Raw genomic sequence first — 27,849 nt, 5'->3', positions numbered from 1 at the left:
TTTAAGAAAAGCCACATGCTTGAGTGGCACTAAACAATAAATGGCAGTGTAAAAGCACAACAGACATATTCTATTTTCATAAATATGGCCTTTAAGAATCCAGTCTCCATCATGCCATAGTCAGATTCATTTTATTACATTCTGGAGATTATAACTTGGAGTAGACAAAGAACAAAACATTAAATGAAGACAAAGTCAAAGTTATTCTGCCAATAAATACTTTAATGAGAACCGAGGTCTATATAACATACACAGCAGTAACTGTCCTGGCCTATACATTCTGGTCTAGCCCAAGTTTGGTTCTAACCAATTACAATTAACCCACATTTGAAAAGAAGGCCATTTTGAATGTTACCCATCAGTATCCATCTTCATAGAAGATACCAATCTGAGGCCAGACTCTCAATGTTAACAGTTTCTCTCAGGGAAAAGTTAACATGGTACCACAAATACATAAATGACTTCGAACCATCTATTGTTCTTCCATCAGGATGCCTTCATAGGACGACTGGTTCAGTAAACACTTATAACTTTGTCAAAATACATTAGAACACGAAGATTGGGAACAGGAAAAACAGTAGAAAGGCTGGGCTCACAGATATCTTAGATTTGAAGCCTCTTGAGCTGCTCATATGTAATAAAAAACTGAGGAGAAAGTCATGGAAAATATTCCAGTTCATAATGAAAATTAAACTTTGTTCTAAAATTATGCTTTCTCTTAAAGTTCTTAGCCAGGCACTGGTGGCTCATGCCTGTGATCCTAGCTACTCAGGGGTTTGAGTGGTCCAAAGCCAGCCTGCACATGAAAGTCCATGAGACTCTTATCTCCAATTAACCATCGGAAAACCGGAAGTAGAACTGTGACTCAACATGGTAAAGCACTAGCCTTGAGCTGAACAGCTCAGGGACAGTGCCCAGGCCCAGAGTTCAAGCCCCATAACTGACTACCCCCACAAAAAAATTAAGGCTATTAGTTTGTGCTATTCTAAGGTGCATTGACTTAAATATCTTTTTATTCAAATAACTTACCAGATTGTTTTTGCGCTGAGTACAGTCCATGTGCCCATTACAACCTCTGGCAGAGCAACAGAAATAGATTAAAAATATAATTTTAGGGCCAGAAGCATTGCTGAGTGGCAGAGTGCTCATCTAGCATGCACGAAACCCTGGGTTCAATTTCTCAGTAACATATACTCAGAAAAAGCTGGAAGTGGTGTTGTCATTCAAATGGCAGAGTGCTAGCCTTGAGCAAAAAGTGTCCCTGGCCCAATGTGCCCAGGTCCTGAGTTCAAGCCCCAGGACTGGCAAAAAAAAACAAAAAAACCTGAAAGTGGTGCTGTGGTTCAAGTGGTAGAACACTAGCTTTGACCACAAAGAGGCTCAGTAACAGCACGTAGGCCCTGAGTTCAAGGCCCATAAACATAAAATTTTAGGGTTAGAGGCCTGGCTCAGTTGGTAGAACACTATAGCCAATGAGTCAAAGTGTCAGGTATCATGTTCAAGTTCCTTTCTTAGACAAAACAAGACAAGAAAAAGATAATATAATTATAGTCATTAAGAGCAAACAGAAGAGGCGCCGGGAATTTGGTCTAATGGTAGAGTGCTTGCCTTGCATGCACGAAGACCCGGGTTCAATTCCTCGGTACCACATACATAGAAAAAAAAGCCGGAAGTGGTGCTGAGGCTAAGGTGGTAGAGCTCTAGCCTTGAGAAAGTCCAAGGACAGTGCTCAGGCCCTGAGCTGAAGCCCAGGACTGGCAAAAAAAAGAGCAAACAGAAGAGAACACACATAGGCACATGCCCACATGCAAGCACACACACACAATATACATATACACCAAGAACATCCATGATAACATATAACTCAATGCTAGAAAAGTTGCTATATATACTGAATTTCAAGGAGGGAAAATAGTATATAAGTCTACAGACTCCATAAGGACAGGACAGGGAAATTCACCACTAAACATAGCATCATGCAATGTTTAGAACATAGCTCTGTGCATAGCCAGTGCTTCCACACAGCTGAGGGAGATTCACCCATGAGGAAAGAATCTTAGATAACTGTGGATTCTTTCCTTCTATAAATGTTTTCTCCCTTGTTAGTATTCCCTAGATATCAGGTCCTTTCATTAGGGCTAAAAGAAAACTCTATCATCTCAGCATGAACTTTCCCATGGGCATCTACCATGAGAGTTTCTGAAACCTCCATAGCATGTTTCATATTGGTATACTGGTTGTACTGTCACTCTAGGTTTTTGTTTGTTTGTTTTGTCGGTCATGGGGTTGAACTCTGGGCTTACCCCTTGAGCCACAGCACCACTTCTGGTTTTCTAGTGGTTAATTGGAGACAAGAGTTCCATGGCCTTTAGTGCCCAGGCGAGCTTTGAACCACAATCCTCACATCTCAGCCACCTGAGTAGCTAGGATTACAGGCGTGAGCCACCACTCTGGCTTCTTTTTATGTTGGTCCTTGGGCTTGAATTCTAGGCCTGAGCACTGTCCCAGAGCTTTTGTGCTCAAGGCTAGTGCTCTATCACTTGTGCCAAAGCAACATTTCTGTGTTTTTGGTGTTTGGTGGTTAGTTGGAGATAGAAATCTCATAGAGAGGCTGGGAGTTTGGCCTAGTGGTAGAGTGCTTGCCTAGCATGCTTGAAGACCCAGGTTCAATTCCTCGGTCCCACATACATAGAAAAAAAGCCAGAAGGGGGGCTGAGGCTCAAGTGGTAGAGCTCTAGCCTTGAGAAAGTCCAAGGATAGTGCTCAGGCCCTGAGCTCCAGCCTAGGACTGGCAAAAAAAAAAATCTCATAGAATCTTCTGCTTAGGCTGGCTTTGAATGGTGATCCTCAGATCTCAGCTTCCTGTGTAGCTAGGATTATAGGCATGAGCACTTAACATTCTGTTTAGAAAAGAAAACTGAGGGGCCGGGAGTTTGGCCTAGTGGTTAAAGTGATTGCCTAGCATGCATGAAGGCCCGGGTTCGATTCCTTGGTACCACATACATAGGAAAAAAGCCGGAAGTGGTGCTGAGGCCCAAGTGGTAGAGCTCTAACCTTGAGAAAGTCCAAGGACAGTGCTCAGGCCCTGAGCTCAAGCCCAGGACTGGCGGGGAAAAAAAAGAAAAGAAAACTGAGCCCAAGCCATGAGTTCTTGCCCCAGGATTATCACCAAAAGAGAGAGGGGGAGGGGCGGGGCTGGGCATGGCGGCTCACGTCTGTAATCCTAGCTACTGAGAAGGCTGAGATCTGAGGATCATGGTTCAAAGCCAGCCAGGGCACTAAAAAGTCCATGAAACTTATTTCCAATTAATCATCAGAAAACCAGAAATGGCTGAAAGGGTAGGGTGGTAGCCCTGAGCTGAAGGGCACCAGGTCCAGAGTTCAAGTCCCATGCCTGACCAAAAAAAAAAGGAGAGAAGAAAATTTGACCATTCTTTACTACCTTGTTAAGTTTGTATTAGCCTCCAAGTGAAAATTTCCATCCTGAGTGGTCAACCAGTGGAATGCTTTAGTTTCTCCCTTGATTTAGTAATCAAATTTGCTTTCTCACAGCCTGGTATCTTGAAGCAATTGCTTCTAAAAGGATACAATGATGTTCCAGGGGCCAAGTCGAAGCCAGTTTGGCCAAAATCCTTTATAGAGTGCAAAAAAGCCCTCATGTTTCCACATCTGAGGGAAAAAGACATGATCAAAATCAGAGTGACTTCCCTTTTCTCTTTATATGACAACCATCTTCCATATGTACCCCAGAAAATATACCTCTATGGATGATCTTTTTTTCTAAGGATACACCTTGAGTTCATATTCACCCCTATAAAACTTAATCAACAAATATTTACTGAGGAATGTACAATTCTAAAGGCTGCACACAATTGAAAACACATTTGAATATCTGTAATAGCCAGCCTTCAGGATGGCTCATAATGAAGCCTACCTCAGTTATTTGTGGCCCTCATCTTCACAATATATCAGGATTGCTTTTTTCGTCAACAGAATATAATATTAGCACACATATATTACTTTGATTACTGTTTTTTAAATATATATATATATATATATATATGGACAGGTGCTGGTGGCTTATGCCACCATACATATTGTGTAATAAGGTATTTATCTCATTTCCCTTGGATTATTCACACTGTAGAAAATCAGATGACATCTCATAAAGAGAGGCTTACCTGTTCAGTAATTATGGCCTAAGACAATAGCCACAGGAATGTTCTGTTTTTTTGCCAGCACTGGTGTTTGAACTCAGGGGCCTCATGCTCATTCAACTTTCTTAATCATGATTGGTGCCATGAGTCACACTTCACACCTCCAGTCTGGCTTTGTACTAGTTAATTGGAGATGGGGTGTCACAAACTTTTCTGCCTGTGATTCTCAAATCTCAACTTACTTAGTAACTAGGATTACAGGCATGAACCACCAGTGTCCAGCCAGTGTGACATATTTACAATGCAAATCTGATCTGATTAAAACTTTTAAAGCTGGGTATGGTGGCTTACACCTGTAATCCTAGCTACTCAGGAGGCTGAGATCTGAGGAAAACAGTTCTAAGCCAACCCAGGCACTGAAGTCCGTGAGACTCTTTATCTCCATTAATCACCAGAAAACCAGAAGTGGAAGTTGTGGCTCAAGGAGTAGAGTTGGGAGCCTTGAGCTGAAGAGCTCAGGTACAATGCCCAGACCCAGAACTCAAGTCCCACAACCAACAAACCAACCAACAAACAAAAAAATACTTTCATATCTTCTGCCCCAAAAAGATAAGTCCCACAACCAACAAACAAATAAAAACCTTTCAAATGTTACCCCCAAAATAGATAAGTCCAAGCATCTCAATATATTTCCTATCCTTTAAAATCTAACAAGCCTTAGCCACCAATATGAGAACCACAGTATAAAATGCTGGCTGACGCCAGTGGTTTGTGTTTATCACAGCAGTCACACTGATTGGCTGTGAAACCCAGGAGGTCACTTAATCCCTCAGTGCTTCAGTGGGGTAAAGTTAAGAATTCAATAACTAAATACATGTAAATCTCATTAGACAGTTCCTGACACACAAGAAAGCATTCACCAAGGCTCGGAGTGTGGCCTAGTGGTAGAATGTTTGCCTGGCATGCAAACATGGGTTCGATTCTTTGGCACCACATACACACAAAAGCCAAAAGTGGTGCTGTGGCTCAAGTGGTAGAGCACTAGCCCGAGAAAGCTCAATGACAGTGCCAAGGTGCTGAGTTCAATACCCAAAACTGGCAAAAAAAAAAGAAAGCCATCACCAGATTGAGTGAGGTATTATTATTCAATTTACTACTATCAATAGGGAACTAATTTCCAACTTTCCAAACAGGATATAATTTTCTTCAATAGAATTATTGAATTTATCACTTATGAGGTTGATTATCTGTGTGTATATCAACAGTATCTTGTAATAGCTATAATTTCTCTGTAACTACAAAAATGGTACCTGATTAATATACAGTAAGTATTTTTCCATAGAACTGATAACAGCAGAACTATATGACACCATCATATTTTAGCCAAAAATTTGTTTTCATAACAGTAATGTCACCATCAAATACAGTAGAAGTAGTCAATGTAAAATGTGAACAGCAGAGCAACTGAATTTAAATCAAGTACCTGGTTTTGTTGTTGAAGTGGTACTGGTATTTTGCTGGTACTAGGGCCTGGACTCAGGGCCTCACAACTCTTGCTTGCTTTTCTTGCTTGGCTGGAGCTCTACCACGTGAGTTATACTTACAACCTTGCTTCTTGCCAGCTAACTGGAGATAGCATTTCATGGTCTTTTTGGCCCAGGGTGGACTTGGACCTTGATCCTCTACATTTCAGCCTCCTGAGTAGCTAGGATTACAAGTCTAAGCTACCAGCACTGGCATGTTTTTGTTTTTCTTAAGCATATAATTTGCGATTATAGGGTCTCCTATCTGGAATGGGCAACTGGGGGATATATTAGAACTTTCTATCAGTAATTCTACATGATGCTATTAATAAAAATATCCTGCATATTCTAATTTGAATTAGAATAATAATTACAAGGACCACTATGTATCAGCAGATTGCCAAGGAGACAGAACATCCACCTGGAAAGAACTCTTGAGAGAGTACTAAAAACATACATAATGCTTCTTTCATTTGGGGAAAGATATGTAGCAATTAAGAATAGGGACAAAAATGGCCTGAAACATTAAAGAAAATGAAATATGTAAACCAAACCCACAGTGTGCATACCTTTAAAATGCCATCCAAAGTGCCCTTGTAGAGGTCAACATGTCCCACAATTGCCCTCTGATTCATCATTCGAGTTCGTACCACATCAACTGGATTGGATGCCAGAGCCCCAGCCAAGCCACATGTAAAGCTGGAACTAAAGATGAAAACTTTAAATAGATTGTGCATACTTCCACCTACTGCCCACCTAAACAGATGTGATACCAATCACACAAGTACAAAAACTCAGAGCCTGCAGATAAAAACCACACTTTCATCACAAGCTAAAGAGAAAGGAAACCTTTCCTACCGAGATATTTCATTCCATTTTTCAGTCTGAAACTCAGCCTCCTACTCAAGAAAGTACATAAGGCTAACAAGATCACTAAGCTGGAAGTGCCATACATCATCTATTAGTTACATAAATTTTTCCAACCACCTCATCATATGCCAAATGCACTTGAGTAGCAAAATGTCACAAAGCCTGCAAGAAAAGAAAAATGGAAGATAAGAGCATCAACCACCTTGAGCCAAAAACTGCTTTTGTTTCAGAAAGTCTACAAAAATCTCCCCTTTTTCTAATTCCCACTAAGAGTTTGCTTTGTGATTAAAAAAGGTAACCAAAAATGTATAGATGTGTTTTTTAGATGTACAGGCTGTGTATGAATACATACAAATTCCATAGACTTCCATTAGGCTACTACAGTACACAGTATTCCCAAGTAGCTAAGGGCCCAGAGGACGTGGAACCAGCCATGTAAAGTAGAAAATGCTCTGTAAGAGAGGAAGAAGGGATAGCATGTGTAATGGGAGGGAGAGTAAATACAATCAAACTACCATATGTGTGTGTGTGTGTGTGAAAATGTCATAATAAAGCCTATTGCTTTGTATAATCAATTTATACTAAAATAAGAAAAGTATAAAATGATCAGAAGGTTTAAAAGGCAAGAAATAGGAGAGATGAGAGTATTAAGGCCATTTTGTACCAGTTTTACTCTATTTGAGGATATAAATGAAAAAGGCTTTTGGTACTCAAATTTCTGGAAATAAAGTGCGAGCAGAACCAATCCTACTTACACAAAGTGAGTTAAAATGGTGTCTCCCATCATTCCTGACAGTATCAGATGCTTTTTGGTAATATCGTAGACTGGCAGTTCTACTCCCACAACAATAGCAGCACGCTGAGCAGTTGGGACCACACCCTACAAAACACAAGTGTTAAAGTCCTTTCTGAAGGTACAAATATAAAATAGGGCACCAACTATGGAAAGCATTTAGCATTTTATCAAAAAGTTAGCATACTAGTATTCTCCTAGCAGAGGATCACAATAGCTCAAAAGCTATGCACATATGGTCATATAGGATAAGACTAAACAAAATGAACTCTAGGATATAGAAACAAGAGGTTTATCTTTGTGATTGTTCTTAATGTAGTATGTGAAGTTATTTCTTTTTTCTTTCTTTTCCCCCTTATGGTTAATCTCATGTGGTTACTGTATCTGACTTTGTTCCCTGGCATACTGTATATATGTTTATTTGAAATAGGGAAGGGAGGGGAAAAACAAGATGATTGGGAGGGGATAGATGGAGGGAAAGTGGGACAAAAACAAGAAGGGGTATCAATATTGGAGAATTAATGCACCTGACGAATGTAACTGTAAACCCTCTATACATTATTCTGACAACAAAATAAAATTTTAAAAAAGTTTACATAAAATTACAAGATGACCTAGCAATACTTAGGTATATATACAAGAAAAGTGGTAACATCTTCATGTAATATATACACAGATGTTCACAGCAGCATTAGGCATAACATCGATGCCATAGCAACCATCATGATGCTGCTGCTGCCAGAGTAACATTGTCACCATAGCAACTGTTATGAGCAAAAATGAACAAAACAATCTAAAATGCACATTAAATATTAAGGGAGAAAAACTGGGCTGTGGTGTCTCATGCTTGCCGTCTTAGCTATCTCAGGAGGCTGAGTTCTGAGGCTCATGGTTCAAAGTCAGCCTAGGCAGGAAAGTCCATGAGACACTTATTTCCAATAAACTACTCAGAAAAGTGGAGAAGTGGAGCTGTGACTCAAGGGATAGAGCTAGTCTATTTTTTTTGCCAGACATGGGGCTTAAACTCTGTGCCTGAGTGTTGTCTTTGAGCTCAAGCCCAGGACTGGCAAAAAAAAAAAAACAACTAATAGTGAGTACCAGGAGTTTGGCCTAGAGGTTAGAGTGCTTGCTTAGAATGCATGAAGGTCCAGGTTCGATTCCTTGGTACCACATATATAGAAAAAGTCAGAAGTAACTCATATCTGACTTTGTTACCTTGTATACGTGTGTGTGTGTGTATGTGTGTGTGTGTGTATGTGTGTGTGTGTGTGTGTGTGTGTGTGTGTCTATGTGTATGCATGGGATGATTAGGAGGGGGTGGGGGAGGGAAAGGGGACAAAATCATGAGAAGGGGTATCAATTTTTGAGAAGTAATGTGCCCAATACCTATGAATGTCACTGTAACCCTCTATACATTATCCCGACAAGAAAATACAATTTTAAAAAAAGGAAAAAAAGCAGGAAGTGGTGCTGTGGCTCAAGTGATAGAGCTCTAGCCTTGAGAAAGCCCAAGGACAGTCCTCAGACCCTGAGTTCAAGCCCTAGGACAGGCAAAAATATACATACATACATACAGTGATTATCTCTAGGTAATAGGATCACTAGAACTTTCCTTTCTACTTTTGTGTATTTACAATATTATCTTTTACTTTTTTGTATATACTGATTGCAGGGATTGAACTTGGGACTTATGCTCTTGCCTTATTTTTTCACATACAGCTGCTTCTCTATCACTTGAACCACATGTCCACTTCTGGCTTTTTGCTGATAATATGACATAAGAATCTCATAGATTTTTTCTGTCATGATTCTCAGATCTCAGCCTTGTGAGGAGTTAGGATTACTAGCATGATGCTACCAGTGCCTAGCATCATTTGCTTTTTAAACCGTGAAAAACATGGGTTTAGATAACAACTTTATAGGGCTATGGTCATAGCTCAAGTGGTAAACCACAGGCCTAGCAAGTGTAACAGTGTAAGGCCCTGAATGGTTCTCAGAACCACCAAAAACAAGTAAATAGATTAACTTTGAACATAAGCACTACAATGAGTTATCAAACAGACAAAAATGCTTTATTTAGAACACAACTGGCGAAAACTATACTGACGAATAAATCTGCTATAAATTTGAACAAATCAAAAGAGCAGTTTCAATGTTATCAATTTTTACAAATATATAATCTTGAGACATTATAGCAGGAGCAAAGACCAACTTTAAAATTTGGTCCTTTTGTCAGTGATAAGGAGTTTCTTGCCTTTTATGGGGTGTTATATGTCACCAGTATTTGCCTTTATATAAAAATATTCTTCAAGATCTTTGAGATTATAGAACCATACCAGGAAAAGAATACTCACTCTCCACAGACCCCTGGTGCCTTCTTGCTGGTATATATCAATAAAGCTGCCAATCATGCTTCCTTGGAACAGGTTGCCTTGTGCCTGCATTCGAATCTAAACATGCAAAAAGAGAACACTTTAGTTTCACAGACATAACCAAAATGAGATGTTCCGCATTTAAAATGTAGCAAAAGTATTTAGGAGATCTAAAAAAAAATCTGCTTTTATGACAAAATTAGTGAGTTAAATTGACATACATTTTATACATAATAATGTAATTTCTATCAAAGAATATTTTACAGATTACTGTTATTAAGCTGGCGGGCCAGTGGCTCACATCTATGATCCTAGTTACTTAGGAGGCTGAAATCTAAGGATAACAGTTCAAAACCAGCCTAAGCAGGAAAGTCTGTGAGACTCTTATGTCCAATTATCGACCAAAAACTAGCTAGAAATGGAGCTGTGGCTCAAGTGGTAGAGTGCTTGCCTTGAGTGAAAAGGCTAAGGGAAAGCACCTGGGCCCCAAGTTCAAGTCCCAGGACCAGCACAAAAGAGAGATGATTTCAATTAGTCTTACATTCCTTATATTAAGTCCATCACTACTAGACTCAGAAGAAAATTTGGAGGGAAAGAACAAGTAGATAATTAAAAACAACCTAAATATCCAAAAGGACTAAAAACAAATTGGTTAAATAATAATATTTATGATTGAATGCTTACAAAGTAATAAAAATTTCCAACAGAATATTTGTTGACATTAGAAAATTAACTAGAGAAAGTTACAAAGGAATATTTATACATAATTATTATGAAACATATTGTTAAAATACCTATAAATACAGCAAAGAGACTAGATAAGCATATATACCGAAATATTACCAGTGGTTTATGTCTAAGTGATGATGAAACAATTCGGCATTTTTGTCTTTTGTATTTTTTCCTGCCTTTCATTTTTTCTACATTGAAAACTTATTGCATATACAATTAATAAAAAGCAAAAATAAACCAGGTGCTGGTGACTCACAACTGTAATCTCAGTAGGCTGAAATCTGAGGAGTGTGGTTCAAAGCCAGCCTGGGCAAGAAACTCCATGACACTCTTATCTCCAACAAACTACTCAGATAAAGCTAGAAGTGGGCTGTGGGCTCAGGCATTGAGCCAATGAAGCTCAGAAATAGCACCCAGGTCCTGAGTTCAACCCCCGGAATAGCAAGTGTGTGTGTGTGTGTGTGTGTGTGTGTGTGTGTGTGTGTGTGTGTGTGTGTGTGTGTGTGTGTGTGTGAAAATATTTATGTTTAGAAGACTTTACACTGAGTTCTATTTCTTAAAAGTTTGGGAGCTTCAAGAAAGGATATACAGCATTAAATAGCCATGCAAAAGATTGGATACAATTTCCCACAGACACCACACGCACAGAAGCACAGTAGTCCAGGCACTAAATACCAGTAGTCCAAATATAGGTCTGGTGTAGAGAATTTTTTGGCCAGTCCTGGGGCTTGAACTCAGGGCTTATGCACTGTCCTTGGATACTTTTTCCTCAAGGCTGTTTTGCCACTTGTGCCATGGCACCACTTCTGGCTTTTTCTGTGTATGTGGTACCAAGGAATGGAATCCAAGGCTTCCTGCATGCTAGGCAAGCTCTCTACCACTAGGCCACACTCCTGGAACTGACGTAGACTATTTTAGATTTGAATAAATGACTATGCTAAACCTTTTAACAGCTGCATGCTTTTATACAGAAAGTCAACTGCTACTACTAGTAGTACTTTTGAAATAAAGTAAGCCAGGAAACAGTGGCTCCCACCTATAATCCTAGCAACTCATAATTCAACTCTGAGTATCACAGTTCAAAGCAAGACTAAGCATGAAAGTCTGTGAGACATTCATCTCCAATTAACCATGAAAAAGATGGAAGTATACGGGTGGCTCAAGTGGTAGTACAAAAAAAAAAAAAAAGCTCGGGGATAGTGCCCAGAGGTCCTAAGTTTAGGGACAGCACCCAGGCCTTGAGTTTGTGCCAATCCCAGGACTAGCACAAAAAATCCTTAATTCAATTACATCAGGATGTAAATTATATCAAGGATAAATTAAAACAATCCTACAAAAAGTAGAGATCTTCAAGGGGGTGATTCTTGAATAGGAATAGAGCTAAAGTGAGGCACGAGAATCTAGGTGATGTAAAAATGTTCACTGTACTAGGCTTTTCACTGTTTTTTGTACATTTAAAATTGCTTATCAAAAAACCTATACATGGAGCTGGGGATGCGGCTCATGCCTGTAATCCTAGCTACTCAGGAAGCTGAGATCTGATGATCAAGTTTCAAGCCAGCCCGGGCACTGAAGACCTTGAGACTCTATCACCAATTAACCACTAGAAAAGCAGAAGTGGTGCTGTGGCTCAAGGGGTAGGGTGGTAGCCTTGAACTGAAGGGCTCAGGGTCAGCACCCAGGTCCAGAATTCAAGCCCCATGACTGACAAAAATGTTAAAAAAAAAACTACACAAGGGCAGGGAGTTTGGCCTAGTGGTAGAGTGTTTTCCTAGCATGCATGAAGACCAAGTTTTGATTCCTCAGTATCACGTACATAGAAAAAGCTGCAAATGGTGCTGCGGCTCAAGTGGTAGAGCTCTAGCCTTGAGAAAGTCCAAGGACAGTGCTCAGGCCCTGAGCTCAAGCCATGGGATTGGAAAAAAAAACTACACAAAAACTTAAACTGCCAAAGAAAAAAGTGGAGGCCACAGTTGAGATATACCCCAATACAAAACACTTATCACCAACAATCAATTAATTAATTAATTTATTTATTTATTTATTTTTGTTGGTAGTGAGTCTTAAACTCTGGGGCTGGGTTCTGTCTCTGAGCTCAAGGCTAGCGCTCTACCACTTGAGCCACAGTAGCACTTCTGGCTTTTTCTATATATGTGGTACCAAGGAATTGAATAAAGGGCTTCATTCATGCTAGGCAAGCACTCTACCACTAGGCAAACTACCAGCCCCCAATATTTAATTTATCCTTATTTCCTCAAAACATTAAATTTAACCATGAACAAAAAATATAAGATTGGCTGGGAGTTTGGCCTAGTGGTAGAGTGCTTGCCTAGCATGCACGAAGACCCGGGTTCAATTCCTTGGTACCATATACTAAGAAAAAGCCAGAAGTGGTGCTGAGGCTCAAGTGGTAGAGCTCTAGCCTTGAGAAAAATCCAAGGACAGTGCTCAGGCCCTGAGTTTAAGCCCAGGACTGCCAAAAAAAATATAAGATTAACATCCTTGTCAACATGATTAAGGGAAATAAAACTAATCAATTATAGACAAATCAACTTAAAATCTGTTTGTCTTAAAAAAGGATTATGTAAGAGGTAGGGCATGGTAAGCTTATGCTTGCAATCATAAGTACTTGGCAGGTGGATATTAGGAAGATTATAATTCAAAGACAGCCCAGACCAAATATTTATAAGACCACCATCTCAACCAATTAATTCATTATGATCAGTAAACTATCTATTATCACAGATATATAGAAAATACATAAAAAGGAAAGTTACAGTCCAAGACAGTCCATACGTTTTTTTTGTCAGTTGTGGAACTGGGCGTTGTCCCTGAGCTCTTCAGCTCAAGGCTACCACCTACCCCTTGAGCCACAGAGCCACTTCTGGTTTTCTGGTGGTTACTTGGAGATAAGAGTCTCACAAACTTTAGTGCCTGGGCTGGCTTTGAATGAGGATCCTCCACAGTGCCTGGCCAGCCTAGACATTTGTAATACCCTATTTGAAAAATAAAACAAAAAGGGCTGGAAGGGGACAGGAGTTTGGCCTACTGGTAGAGTGCTTGCCTAGCATGCACGAAGACTCGGGTTTGATTCCTTGATACCACATACATAGAAAAAAGTCAGAAGTGGTGCTGTGGCTCAAGTGGTAGAGTTCTAGCCATGAGAAAACCCAAGGATAGTGCTCAGGCCGTGGGCCCAAGCCCAGGACTAGCAAAAACAGGGCTGGAGGTGTGACTCAAGTAGTATATCACCTACCTATAAGGCACAAGATTCTGAGTTCAACCGCTATCACCACCAACATGAAGAACAACTTATGAAAAAGATCAAACTATAGTCAGCCCTCCATATCTACAGTTCTGTTTGTGAATTCAACTGACTACTGATAAAAAAATATTTAAACTTCTTCCATGTCATTATTACTAGAATAATATGGAATAATATACATTTACAAGCCATGATATGTTAAGAATTAGACATAATCTATACATGATTTAAAGAATATGGAAGGATGTGTATGTATTATGTGCTAATACTAAGCTATTCTATTTAGTGACTTCAACATCCAAAGATTTTGGTAACGTAGAATCCATAACCCTAGAGATTCTAAGGGACATCTCTACTTCCTTCTTTACTTACTATAAACTCAGTTGTATCTGCCATATAGTAAGCTACTTACCACTTAGGTTAAAGTCTTCTGGATCATAATGTATATTTTCTATAATAAACTTTTTCCTAATATACTTTTATTTATTTATCTATTCATGTATATATTTACTTATTTATTTTTGTCCTGGTTCTGGGGCTTGAATTCAGGACCTTGAGGTCACAATTAGATTTAGTAGTCAGAGGTGTACTCTACGACCTAAGCCACATCTCTACTTTCTGGTTGTGCTGGTTAAGTGGAGACAAATTTCATGTGATTGTCTGACCAGTCTTGGTTTGAACTTCAATCCTCAAATCTCAACCTCCAAAGTAGCTGGGACAATAAGGATGAGCCACAGGCAGCTATCCTAATTTTATTTTTGATAAAAAAAATAGAAGTTGCTAGTGGGACACCAGTGGCTCATGCCAGTAATCCTAGCTACTTAGAAGGCTGAGATCTGAGGATCACAGTTCACAAAAGTCTGTGAGACTCTTATCTGGAATTAACACAAGAAAACAGGAAGTGACACTATGACTCAAATGGTAGAGCTCTACCCTTGAGCTGAAGAGCTCAGTGACAGCGCCCAGACCCAGAGTTCAAGCCCCATGACCAAGAAAAGAAAAAAAAAATGCTGTCCGGTACTGGTGGCTTATGCTTGTAATTCTAGCTACTCAGGAGGCTGAGATATGAATATCATAGTTTGAAATTTGCCCAGACAGGAAAGTCTGTGAGATTCTTATTTCCAATTAACCACCCAAAAAGCTGTAAGTGCAGCTGTGGCTTAAGTGGTAGAATACTATGCTTGAGCAAAAAGCACAGGGACAGTGCCCAGGGCCTAAGTTAAGATCCAAGGGTAACTGTAAAAATAATACTAATATTTTTTAAAATTTTTAGATGCTCTCATATCCTTAAGTCATATATTTATTGCTCTGAATCATAAATTTAAATGTTACTGAATAGGAAATATTTATCATTTATGAGATAATATAAAAGTTGATTTTATTTGATTTTTGTTTTGGAGCTATTTTTTTGCCAGTCCTTGGGGCTGGAACTCAGGGCCTAGGCACTGTCCCTAAGCTTCTTTAGCTCAAGGCTAGCACTCTACCACTGGAGCCAGAGCACCACTTCTGGCTTTTTCTGAGTAGTTTATTGAAAGTAAGAGTCTCACGACTTTCCTGCCCCAGCTGGCTTGAACTGCTCAGGTCTCAGCCTTCTCAGTAGCTATGATTATAGGCATGAGCCACCAGAACCCAGCTATACCCAAGGTTTTCAACAGCTGTCAATGCAGAGTGGGAATTTTACTTAAAGCTTGTACTCTCTCCAAATCATTCTGCACACATACATCTTGCTTACCTTTAGAACATCAGTGGGATTGGCTATAGTGGAAGATATCACTCCTGATACTACACCACAGATCATATTAATTAGAAGAGTTTCATCTGTAAAAAAAAGATTTTAAAAATATCTGCTTTTATTAGGCACTAATTTCTGCAAGGAGAAAACTGAGATATAAGAGAAAGGGAAACAGGGTGAGAAAGATGACTTTAGAAATAAACTAAAAAGCTAAAGAAACTTCAGTATGCCTAGATCCCATGTCAGTACAAAAACATCTAAATATTATGAAATGTAAATAATTTCTAAGAATGTTATTACTAAAGGGCAATGGAACATGTCCTATTCTACATTAACTGTCAGTACACTGCAGGAATTCAAAATGTGGTAATTCCCCTTCAACCACTTCAAACAGATAAATCTGTTGTGGTTTTTTTTTTTTTGAGCTTTTGGGAATATAACCCACCAACTATTAAGGCTCCAAAACTAAATACTATAAACACAAAATCTATGCCTAACTGAAAAATTGTGTAAATATTAATTTGGCTGGTCTTAGATATGTATTAGCCTCTATTTATTTACAGAAGGCTCTAGTAGTCAATGTTAAAAAAAAACAACAGTATTTTTGCAGAATTGGGAAGCTGCAGGGAAAGTGAAGTCAGTCAGGCTTTCTTATCTCTAATTTCTGGCCTATACATCCCCCAAACTGTGATTCAGATGGTTTCAGCATATTGATATAATTGTGAGCTATGTACGCACGAGCTACCTTAGGTAACTCTGAATGTGACCTTGACAGTGGATGTGTATATATAATATCCTTAGCCAAATGCTACTTTTGTCTAGAGAGTGTATAAATAGGTAACCCTGTTGGACAGTGTGTTGCCACTGGGGGACAGAGTATGAGGGGTGCTGCCACCGGGGGACAGACTGTGAACTTATAAACAGAATGAAGTTGGTTCTGCTGGACACAGACTGTGAGTCTATACTGGGATGAGCCAATGAAGAGTGTATAATTATGCAATGGGCCACCACTATCGGTACTACTAGTGATGATTCATTGAATACAGCAGAAAGCCTGGTAGAAAGCCTGCCCCCCTTTTTGGCATCTTTCTCTGGCCTTCTACTTGCAACACAGGAGCAAAAGCAGGAGGTTACACATGCTAGGCAAGCATTCTACCCCCAAGATAATACCTTCAGCAAAAAGAAGCTATAATTTAGAACTAAATCCCATCAGCTAGGAAAAAAAGGCACAGAAACCACAGAGCACAGTTTTCTACAAAGAAAATTGAATCTTCATTACCACCCCACCATCAAGAGCCTACATATAGAAACTTAGTAAACCGAAGAAAAAAGTTAATAAAAGTAAATTATTTGAAAAAGAGGTGGAAGAGAATCCTTCAGGATCCCCAAAGAAGAAGCTCTAGATAAAGCTTATTTAGGATAATAAAGTGATTGAAAGGGCATTACTAACCGAAAGGCTCTCCAGCTGTTCCCAACCATCCAACAGTCCCAGGCCTATGGCAAAACAACCATTGAGTAAGTATCAGGTTGAAAGTGCTGCAGCAGCTAATGGACAGATATATAACAATGCTGCATGTATATCAGGGCCATAAGTACATTGCGATCTAGAACATGATATCCTGAAAGTAATCGACCTAACAAAGGTTTATCAAAATTGGCAACCAGAAAATGCTTTATAGGTGAAAGTCCTTCTAGTAATAAGGATACCATTAATTTTCCTGGACAGGATTGTTCCATGCCTCAAGGATGACTAGAAGCCTTTTTTATAGAGAGGGAAAAGACAAATTTGAGAAGGTCCCTCTAACCAATACAACATCTCTGCAAAGATTTATCCCAAGTCAAATACAAGCAAACATGATATTTATAGTGACTGTCCTCCACTCTCAGGCATCCTGGGATAAGCACTTCACATTAAGCATGATCCCTTTGAGCTGAAGATACTTACCTTCCAAACGTTCCACAAACAATCGTTTCAAGCTTTGGTAAATCCCAATTTTAATGGTGCCATATGATGCCTGTCTTAGTAAAGCAGGAGCAATTCTGCCTCCCCCCAAAAAAGAGAAATACAGAGAAGTTAACTTTGCTTGACATGTATCTGCCAATTATACATATGTAGATAATCTATACATATCTTTTATCCATTTTTTTGGTCAGTCATGGGGTTTGAAACCCCACTGGTCCTGAATGCTGTCCCTGAGCTGTTCAGCTCAACGCTAGCTAGCACTGTACCATTTGAGCCACAGCCTCACTTCCAGTTTTCTGGTGGTTAATTGTAGGTAAGAGTCACACAGGCTTTTGTGCCCAGGCTGGTTTGGAACCGTGATCCTCAGATCTCAGCCTCCTAAGTAGCTAGGATTACAGGAATGAGTCAATGGTGCCTGGCTTCTTTTATTCATTTTATTCCATCCAGTAACAATAGAACATGAACTTTTGAAACACTGATCAAGGAAGCACATATTTAGGGTTAAAAATAAAACTCAACACATTAAAAAAACTGAAATCATAGCATGTACTTGATGGCTATGACGGAAGCAAAGGGAACTGCTCAGAGAAAATCTCAAAAGGTTTTTTCAGTGCATAGACTTGAAAATTAAAATTTATTAAGGCCCCAGTATCAGCACAATAAAAATTAGCAAATTGAATCTAACAATGTACAGAAAGATATATACACTATTTCCCACCTCACATATTTAGAAAAAATCAGTAACAGTTGCAAATATATCATTATTCCTATCAATAAAGAGGTATTGGAACCAAGATTTCAATGTAGTTGAGTTCACCTCATATACTGGAAATGTTCTCTTACATTCTTTGAGATTCTATATTTCAGTAACAGTTCAAATGATAAGGATTAAAAATACATGACCATGCATGTTTCTGATTTTATTGGTTTCTATTAGGGAAAAATACATTCTGATAAAAACCAGGGCACAAGATCCATCAATTAGCTATGACAAGATGTTGATTATTTTTCCTCTAAGAAAATTATGCTTAATACTCATAGAATTGATTTCCATTTTGTGAGCAAAACTGGTAACCTAAAACATGATGACCAAGGAAATTGGCAGTAGATAAACTACAAACTGAACAATAAATCACAAACTGATGGTGAATCCAAAGTTGACCAAAAAAAGATGGCTCTTCCTCCCTGTCACTCTGCATTTCTGTTTACATTGCCAGAATAATACTTGTTTTTGTGTGTATGTGCTGATCCTGGGATTCAAGAGCTGTCCCTGAAAGTGTAATTTTTTTTACTGTTATTATAAAGGTGATGTAGAGAGGGGTTACAAATACGTAAGTCAAGAATGCATTTCTTTTTTTTTGCCAGTCCTGGGGCTTGAACTCAGGGCCTGCGCACTGTCCTTAAGCTTTCTCAAGGCTAGTGCTCTACCACTTGACCCACAACACCACTTCCTCTTTTTCTGCATATGTGGTTCCAGAGTATGGAACCCAGGGCTTCATGCATGCTAGGTAAGCACACTACCACTAAACCATGCTCCCTGCCCAAGAATGCATTTCTTTTTGGACATCACCCCTTCCTTCACTCTCTCCCAGTTTTTCTCTCCCATCCCCACCTACAAGTTATAAAGTTCATTTTCAACATAGTGTCCAGTGAGTAACACTATATTTGTTCATTCTTTCTCCCTCCATTTCTGTGTGTGTTCCCCCCGCCATATCCTCCAAAAGACAAATAAACAAGACAAAAAAAGAAAAGAGCAACAAAGAAAAAAGACTTGTTGCTTCTATTTCCTAGAGTTTGGGATAAATATTTATGATCATGGGCACATAGGCATTGGGCCTTGTGCTCCTCCTCTAAAAGTACCCTCCTTTGGTCTTACTATGAATGCCTAGACTCGTGTATAATTCATCATGTGCTCATATGTTTTAGATTTAGTTTCCACACATGAAAGGAAAAACATGCCATTTTTCTGTCTGAGCTCCCTGAGCTATTTTACTCAAGAGTAGCACTGTACCACTTGACCAACAATGCCACTTCCAGTATCCCGGTGGTTAAATGGAAATAAGAGTCTCATAGACTTTCCTACCCAGGTTGGCTTCAAACTGATCCTCAGATCTCAGTCTCCTGAATAGCTAGGATTACAGGCATGAGTACCAGGGCCCACCTCAAGATAAAAATAGAATACTTCTCTTAAAGGAAGTCAGTATTTGTCAACAGGAAAAGTATCAAGAATATAAATGGTGCTGCTGTCAACAATAATCACTGATGAGTTTCAAGAAACCAGGTGAAAGCCTGTACTATAAGGATATATCCATTTTAATATTTACCCCTTAACTCTTAGGCAGGTGAAATAAGGCTGGTCCACCAATGTGGAATTACAAGTTAAAATGGTAAATACAACGAGCATAATCTATAAGATAGTTGAAATATATGGCCTCTTTAAAATGCATTTCTGTTCACAATATGAGCAAAGAATCCAGTCTTACCCAGAATACAGGGCCAAGATACCTTCTTCCTTATAGATTCGAAATAGGGCATGAAACATCCCTCTATATTTTATCTCTTTGAATCGGACATCAATGCTTTGGCCTTGGACTTGAAGCCGTGTTTTAGTAAGGTCCACAGGAAAAGTTCCTATAAAAGAACACACTCACTTATAAGTATTTCCAAAGAGTCACGAGTAGGTCTTGGCTAAATTTAAGGCAAAAATTAGTATCTGAAAACACAGTTGAAGTTAAGCATTAATGGCTCATGCCTGTAATCCTAGCAACTCAGGAGCTAAGATCTAAGGATCAAGGTTTTAAGCCAGCCCAGGCAGGAAAGTATATGAGACAACTATTTCCAATGAGACTGCCAAAAAGCCAAAGTGGAGCTGTGACTCAAGTGATGGAATACTAGCATTGAACATAAATGCTCAGGGCCAGCTCTCACACCCTGCAATCAAGCCCCAGGACACATACACATACATACACACACACACACACACATTGGCACATCCTATAACACACAAAAGACCTGTCCTAGAACCTCACTGTCCAAGGACAAGATATCTGTGGTAAAATAAATGCACTGGGCAGTACAATATACCCAAAATTATGACACAGAAAGTGTCAAGATCAAAAACAAGATGAGTAAATAACTGGATAACACAAAATCAGAATATATACCAAGAAACTCAACAAAGATTGATAGATTTTAGTCATTTCTGAATAGTTGAGAAAATAAAAATTTCTGGAAAAATGCAAAAAAAAAACAGTCTAAAAATATATCAAAATTGGGATCATATAGACAACAATCTTGCTCAATCTTCTTATAGTTTTCTTCTAAAGACAGAAATTTGAAAACAAGCCTGTTTTAAAACAAAACTTACTAAAAGTTATAAATAACTTAGCATAAAAGACCATTAATATAAGAAGACAGCATAATTCTTACATTTTCTTGTATTAAGCCTACCATACTAGCAAATAACTAAACTATCAAGAGTTTCTAATGATTAACTTTTCTTAACTTTATGTATTATACTATTAATAGTACTTTTTCAGAAATGTTAGTTGATGACTTTGAGACACCAGATTTTTTTTTGCCAGTCCTGGGCTTGAGCTCAGGGCCTGAGCACTGTCTTTGGACTTTCTCAAGGATAGAGCTCTACCACCTTAGCCTCAGCACCACTTCCGGCTTTTTTCTATGTATGTGGTACTGAGGAATTGAACCCGGGTCTTCGTGCATGCTAGGCAAGCACTCTACCACTAGGCCAAACTCCCGGCCCTGAGACATCAGTTTTTAAAGCAGAGAGATATTCTACTTCTCTTTAGTTTTCACCAAAATTATCACCTATATCACCATTTATAACAGATTTTTTATTGTTTTTACATTCTTACCAAACTCAGCAACAATAGAGGCAAGGCCGCCATATACAAAGGGTTTCCAATTCAGACCAGACATCTCATGGCTTACAGTAGAACTTTTCTGATACTAAAAATAAAGACAAATTAGAACAAGGAACAAGATTGAAAAGCATTTGTTAGCATTTGATCATATAATTTATATATATATATATATATAAATGGCAAATAAAACAAATGTGAGGATAAACCCCTACCAAACAGAGTGACACAAAATGGGGGTATCCTGTGCTAAACAACCATGAATTTGTTCTTTAAATCAACTCCAGGGAGGATAGCTGTTTGAGTTACTCAAAGAACAACCCATACTCTTCATTCTCTCTAGTTTCTATATTATACCCTTCCACCCACCCATCCCTAATAAAGACATCTAATATACCCAACTTAAACAATTACATAAAGGAACCTAGCTTTCAAGTTATATAGGATGAGGCATCTCATAAATGCAGTTTGTGGTATTCAGTTAGCTTGATTCAGGTACAAAGCATAGGCTCACACTGCTATCTTGAAATGTTCTTAGCCCTTTCTTCTCTGATAATCTTTAAGGCTTGAATTCTAGGAACCACGTCTAGTTATATACAATTAGATAGACTAGTTCCAATAGTTTCAAGCTAAATTAAGCACCTTTCATGTTGTTCTTCTGGCCCCCAGAGGAATCACACAAATATGGATGTAGATAGAGATAGGTAGATATATACGTATGTAGATAGGTGGGTGGGTAGGTAGGTAGGTAGGTAGGTAGGTAGGTAGGTAGATAGATAGATAGAGCTATCTTCTCTCATTTTTTTTGCCAGTCCTGGGGTTTGAAGTCAAGGCCTGGGCCTTGTCCTTGGACTTTTCTCAAGGCTAATGCTCTACCACTTGAGCCACAGCACCACTTCCAGCTTTTTTCTATGTATGTGGTACCAATGAATCGAACCCGGACCTTTGTGCATGCTGGGCAAGTACTCTACCACTAGGCCAAATTCCTGGCCCCTTCTTTAACACATTTAAATTACATCTTTTTGTCCCCCTTAGCCTTTTAAAACATACAAACAATATTCTTTAATACTCCATTTGCTTAATAATGTATTCTGCTACCAGCTCATTTTCCATACCACTCATTAAATCTATCATCTGTAATCTTTTCCCACTGTTCTCTTTTCTTTCCACTTTGAGCTCCTGTCTCACATTTGGTTTTCTAGAACTGGTTTCTACAAAAATGTTTGGGGACCTTTTTTCCCAAATTTTGGCATGCTGCAGATTCATCTAGAAGAAATATTAAAATATGGACTGCTGGGCTGCTTCTCTAGAGTTTCTTATTGGTGATCTGGCCCTCAGAATTTGCAACTTTCAAAGAATGCTGATGCCTTCACCCTCGAGAATTACTGCTCTAGGCATCACCTGATAAATCCTGGTCTATCTGCAAGCAGTTTTTTCTTAGAATACACTCAGATTTCCTTTTATTTCCAGAGCTTTCCACTATGTATACCTTTGAATTTTACAAAGCTACTTCAAGTGATTTAGAGCAGGCAGAAACACTCCAAATCAGATTACTAAATTAAAACCCCAGCTCGAGTCAAATCCTAACTACTAATAAAAAACACTTATTAGTTTTGTGACCCTCAATGAGCTATCCAACCCCTCTATGCCTCTGTTTTCTGCAGTATAAACTGGGAATAACATGGCCAGGCTCATTGGTGGTATAATCCTAACTTCTCAGGAGGCTGAAATCTGTGGATTGTGGTTCAAAGCCAGTCCTGATAGGAAAATCCATGAGATTCTTATTTCCATCTAAATGCCAGAGATGGAAGTATAGTTCAAAAGATCAAAGTCTGGCCTTGAGTGGAAAAATCTAAGGGACAGTGCCCTATCCCTGAGTTCAAACCCCAGCACTGGCACATAAAAAAAGAAAATAATAAAAACTATAAAATAAGTTTGTTGTGAAAATTAAACAAATGACATATAACTCAAACATATCTATCTAGTTATCATTATTTATTTCTAAAATTTGAAGTTTTAAATTCATTTATGTGAAAATTTCACTTTAATAGATAGTACTTGCTGCTCATCTCCCTCATTTTCAATCTGGAGTTACTATACAATCTTTGGATCAAAGTCTCTTTTTAGTGGAAAGTAAGGTTCTACATAAGCAACAGGCACGAGTGGCTTTTGTTTGTAATCATAGCCACTCAGGAGGCAGAAATCTGAGAATCATTGTTCAAAGCTAGCCCCAGCGTGAAAGCCTGTGAGACTCCAATTAATCTCCAATTAAGCACCAGAAAATCAGAAGTGGCACACTGGTTCAAGGGGTAGGGTGGTGGCCTTCAGCTGAAGAGCTCAGGGACAGCACCCAGACCCAGAGTTCAAGTCCCACCATTGACCAAAAAAAAAAAAACAACTCTGTAAGCAAACAATCAACAAATCTCCTGAGAACCTAGTAATCCCTCAGATAAATGCTTTAGTTATAAGCCACAGAAATAATTATGGAAACTTACTTTCATATACAGTTACAAGCCATGGAAATAATTATGGAAACTTACTTTCATATACAGTACCTAAGAATGCAGAAAACATAGTTCTAGGAGACAAACGTTGAAAACAATTCCAGGCTGGGTGGTAGTGATTCATGCCTATAATATTATCTACTCAGGAAGGTGAGCTCTAAGGATTGTGGCTCAAAGCCAGCCCAGCCCAGGCAAAAAAATTCATGACTATCTTATCTCCAATTAACCCTCCCCCACCAAAAAAAAAAACAACCTGGAAATGGAGCTTTGACTCAAGTGGTAAAGTGCTAGATTTGAGCAAAAAAAGGTCAAAGGTCAAGGACAATGTCGAGATCCTGAGTTCATACTCTACAATTAGCACAAAAAATTATAAAATGAAAAGTAAGAAAGGATAGTTCAAATATCAATTGTAGCTCAAACTAAATTTAAATATTAAAATACAATTTTATCAACATTTTGGCTATGCCAAATGTTTAAGATGAGAAAAAAAAGTATGACATATCTGATTAGCAAGTAAGGATGGAAAAGCAGGATCATAGCATACTCACTCCCTGAGTTTATGGGAAAAAATACTCATCCTCCAACAAATTTAGAAATTCACACAAATAATCTTAAATGTTTTTCATGGCCACTGTGCTTCTTCTTTTTTTCACTGTGCTTCTTTCTAAAACTTTATCTTCACTGTTTCCTTCATCTCTTCTCATTACAGAAAATGACTGTATGATAACTTTTAGTACATGTTACCAGGCATTTAGATAAGGTAGTTATACTCAGGGATCAAGGTTAATAATTAATTAGTAAAACTAAAGGAACAGAGCCATGGTAATAAATAGAAATATCAGTCATGATCAGTAACTCAATCTTAGGCCAGTTAGCCTACAAGTTCCCTAGTAAAGCTTTTAAAATTCTGGAATGTATGAAAAAAAAATCTAGGAGTCCTTTTCAGCTAACTGTATTTAACTTAAAGGACTATTTTCCATTAGATCACATTTCTACTTACTCCTGACACACTAAAAAAATCAGCTTTCTTGTATGAAATGATAACAGTAGTTAGTAATCAGTTTTGTTTAATGCCTTTACTTGATAAAGTATGCTTGACTACCCTACATTTTTGGCCCCTAACCATGCTTTCATTTATATTCTCCCGGCTCATGAAATCCAAACCTGAGGATTAATGCCTACACCACGTCTCCATCTATATCTGATACTAAAATATTTTTTCCTACACTTTTAGAAAAGAATCTTTGGAACAAATCAAATATTGTCTTTGATTCAGTTTGATTTTATACAGTCATTGCTCATTCTAGGCTAGTGTGAACAAAGGTAATATTGAACTCAAAGGTATTTTCCCTAGGTGGGTCCTTCGAATATGTAAAAATAGGTACCATATTCCCTTACATCTTAGCTTTATCAAGCTAAATATTCCTGATATGTTTCTTTTCCTATATATTTTACTTCAGTTACTACAGGTTAAAACTAGTTGCTTTTTAGAGAGCCATGTCACTCTACTGAATCACTAAGCTGTCAGTAGATACCTCTGAGTCCTTTACATAAATCTGTATACATGTAAATTATAAAGCTGTATAGTTTTTTTTTTTACTTTTTCCTCTTCTTTATCTTAAATGCAGGCATAAAAATGACAAAGATGTGGTTTATCTTATAATTGTCTCATATTATTTCTTCTTTTAAAAAAGTTAAGATCTCTGAAGTAGACAATATATCCCACAATACTTTTTATATACCCAATAACAGAATGGAGAATATATCACTTAAATAGCGGGTTTTCCAGTACGATAAATCTTTTATCTATGCATATGGCTTGTATATAAAAGATTACAGAAAAATTTAGAAAGATTCCTTGCTGGACCCAGCCAATGCTACATATTTTGTACACAACTCATTTGTGATCCCTATATATTCTATGCCTACATATGGCTTTAGTGCAGAAAAGTACTTATGTAAAATACCTCAATTCTTCTTAAAATTACTTTGATTTTTGTGAGGGCTAATCCCAGATGTGAACAAAAGGCATATCTACAGAAGTTAAAATAGAAATAAAGTACCCTAAGTATTTTACTATATACAAATGAAAATTGTATTCAGGGCCAGGAGTTTGGCTTAGTGGTAGAGTCCCTGCCTAGCCTGCACGAGGACCTGGATTCAATTCCTTGGTACCACATACATACAAAAAAGCCAGAAGTGGTGCAGTGGCTCAAGTGGTAGAGCTTTAGCCTTGAGAAAACCCAAGGGCAGTGCTCATGCCCTGAGTCCAAGCCCAGAACTGGCAAAAAAAATTATATTCAAATCATAGTCATATAGTCTCAAAATGTGACTGATGATCTTGATAGGCAAATAAGTAAAAATAAAAATGCCTTAGAGGCTGGGAGTTTGGCCTAGTGGTAGAGTGCTTGCCTAGCATGCACGAAGACCCGGGTTCGATTCCTTGGTACCATATACTTAGAAAAAGGCAGAAGTAGTGCTGAGGATCAAGTGGTAGAGCTCTAGCCTTGAGAAAAATCCAAGGACAGTGCTCAGGCCCTGAGCTCAAACCCAGGACTGGCAAAAACAAAACAAAACAAAACATGCCTTAGGATACAAATTATACAGCCCTATACTGCTGCAAAAAAAAATGTAGCAGGAGATTCTAGCTGCCTTTCTTTCTTTTCCTTTAAGAAAGAATCGGTATTTAATAGAGATTCTCAGATTTAGAAGGTAACAATGGGAAGCTATCAGTTATTTATTGAAGACACACTCAAGGCTCAATCCTGCAAGGTGCTATAATTGTCATGTTAGAAAAAAAATCACAGAAATATCTTCTATCACCAAGGCTGTGCTTGTTGTTCAACGTATATTTCTAGATATTCAAGGACATGGGGCAGAGACAAAACAAATTGTATAAAATCTAATCATAATACTTCAGGAGATAAAAATCAAGTGCTAAACTGTGTAGTACAGACTGTAAGAGCAAATAGAGCATGGAAAGGAAGACGACAATCAACATGAGATTCAAAACTGGGTCTTGACAGAAAGCAGGTTGAATCTGCATAGAGACAGGTAAGGGAAAGTAGTGGTGGAGGGGACAAGAGGAATACCCACAAATGTGAGAAAAACACAACATGTGGAGGTAGGCATCAATACATTTTGTTCTGAGAAATAAATGAATGGCAGAACTGGAATAAACAATTCATTTGTTCGCTGAAACAAGTAAAGGGAACAGAATTATCGTGAAAGGCTTAAAACCAGGGACTTGTAGTGTTGTTGTTTTTTTTTCCTCAAGTCCCTTCTCTATTTTAAAAAAATCTATCAAATTTTAGGTAGCCTCACTAGGTCTGCAGCAAGAACAGATCACAAAGAGGATAAGTAGGAAAACCAGCTGAGGACAGTGTAAAGACTTGGACAAGATGCCTGTTGGCAGTGAGACTAGAGAGTAGCTTCTGAAATGAAAATATGGTCTAGACTAAGCATGGCTAACTTAGGAAGGCTGAGGAACCACTAACAGAAAATAAAGTCGCACCAGCTACCTTGTCTGAGAAAGTAAGTCATGGTAATAATAGTTGCTATCTCAATCAAGTAACTGAACTGCATTTTAATCGATGCCTTCAATGCCTTGACCCGAGGAGTGAAGGGGTAGAAACTGGGGGGGGGGGCATCTTTCAACAGCATCTCTCACACTAATATAATGGGGTGTTTGCTTACTCCGCTTACAATCACGGCCGCCGTTGCAAACTTCACCCTTAGAAAAATTAGGATTATTCCGGGAAAGATACCCATTCACCCTGTGGGTAGCAGGATCTTGCCAGTTCCTCGGCTGTCAGAGCGATTTCCTGGAGAGAAGGGAGACGCCTGAAGGAGGCGGCCTCCAAGGGGGGTCGAGGAAGCAGGGCTCAATCGAAGAAGGTAAACCACCGATGCCAGAAGAGTGAAAGACAGGGAAAGGACTCCGCTGAAGGGAGAGAGAAATCAAAGGACCGTTAAGCCCCTCCCAGGCCGGGAACCAGGCCAGCCCGGCCCTGCGCGGCCTGGCGCGGCCCAGCCCCGCTGCCCAGCCTGGAAGTCC

General features: G+C 38.7%; 1 protein-coding gene across 2 annotated transcripts; it reads right to left on the bottom strand.

Moving 5' to 3' along the window:
- Positions 1–185: 185 nt before the first annotated feature.
- On the bottom strand, positions 186–27,849 carry Slc25a14 (solute carrier family 25 member 14). Of its 2 annotated transcripts, none has more exons than XM_090326841.1 (10): positions 27,489–27,849; positions 21,283–21,376; positions 19,891–20,038; positions 17,390–17,484; positions 15,445–15,530; positions 9,698–9,793; positions 7,306–7,430; positions 6,250–6,385; positions 3,589–3,669; positions 186–645 (listed from the first exon to the last, which is right to left on the bottom strand). In XM_090326841.1, the coding sequence occupies exons 1-10, from the start codon at positions 27,561–27,563 to the stop codon at positions 604–606; spliced, it is 978 nt and encodes a 325-aa protein (XP_090182967.1). In that variant the 5' UTR covers positions 27,564–27,849; the 3' UTR covers positions 186–603. The 2 variants fall into 2 exon arrangements, with proteins under 2 accessions (XP_090182967.1, XP_090182968.1); XM_090326842.1 differs by having other exon boundaries at positions 27,498–27,849.

This window comes from Megascapheus bottae, chromosome X, assembly GCF_031878675.1.
Source record: "Megascapheus bottae isolate mThoBot1 chromosome X, mThoBot2.hap1, whole genome shotgun sequence".
Lineage (NCBI taxonomy): Eukaryota > Metazoa > Chordata > Mammalia > Rodentia > Geomyidae > Megascapheus > Megascapheus bottae.
Note: the sequence above shows the minus strand (reverse complement) of the source record. Positions and strands in the feature narration are given on the sequence as shown.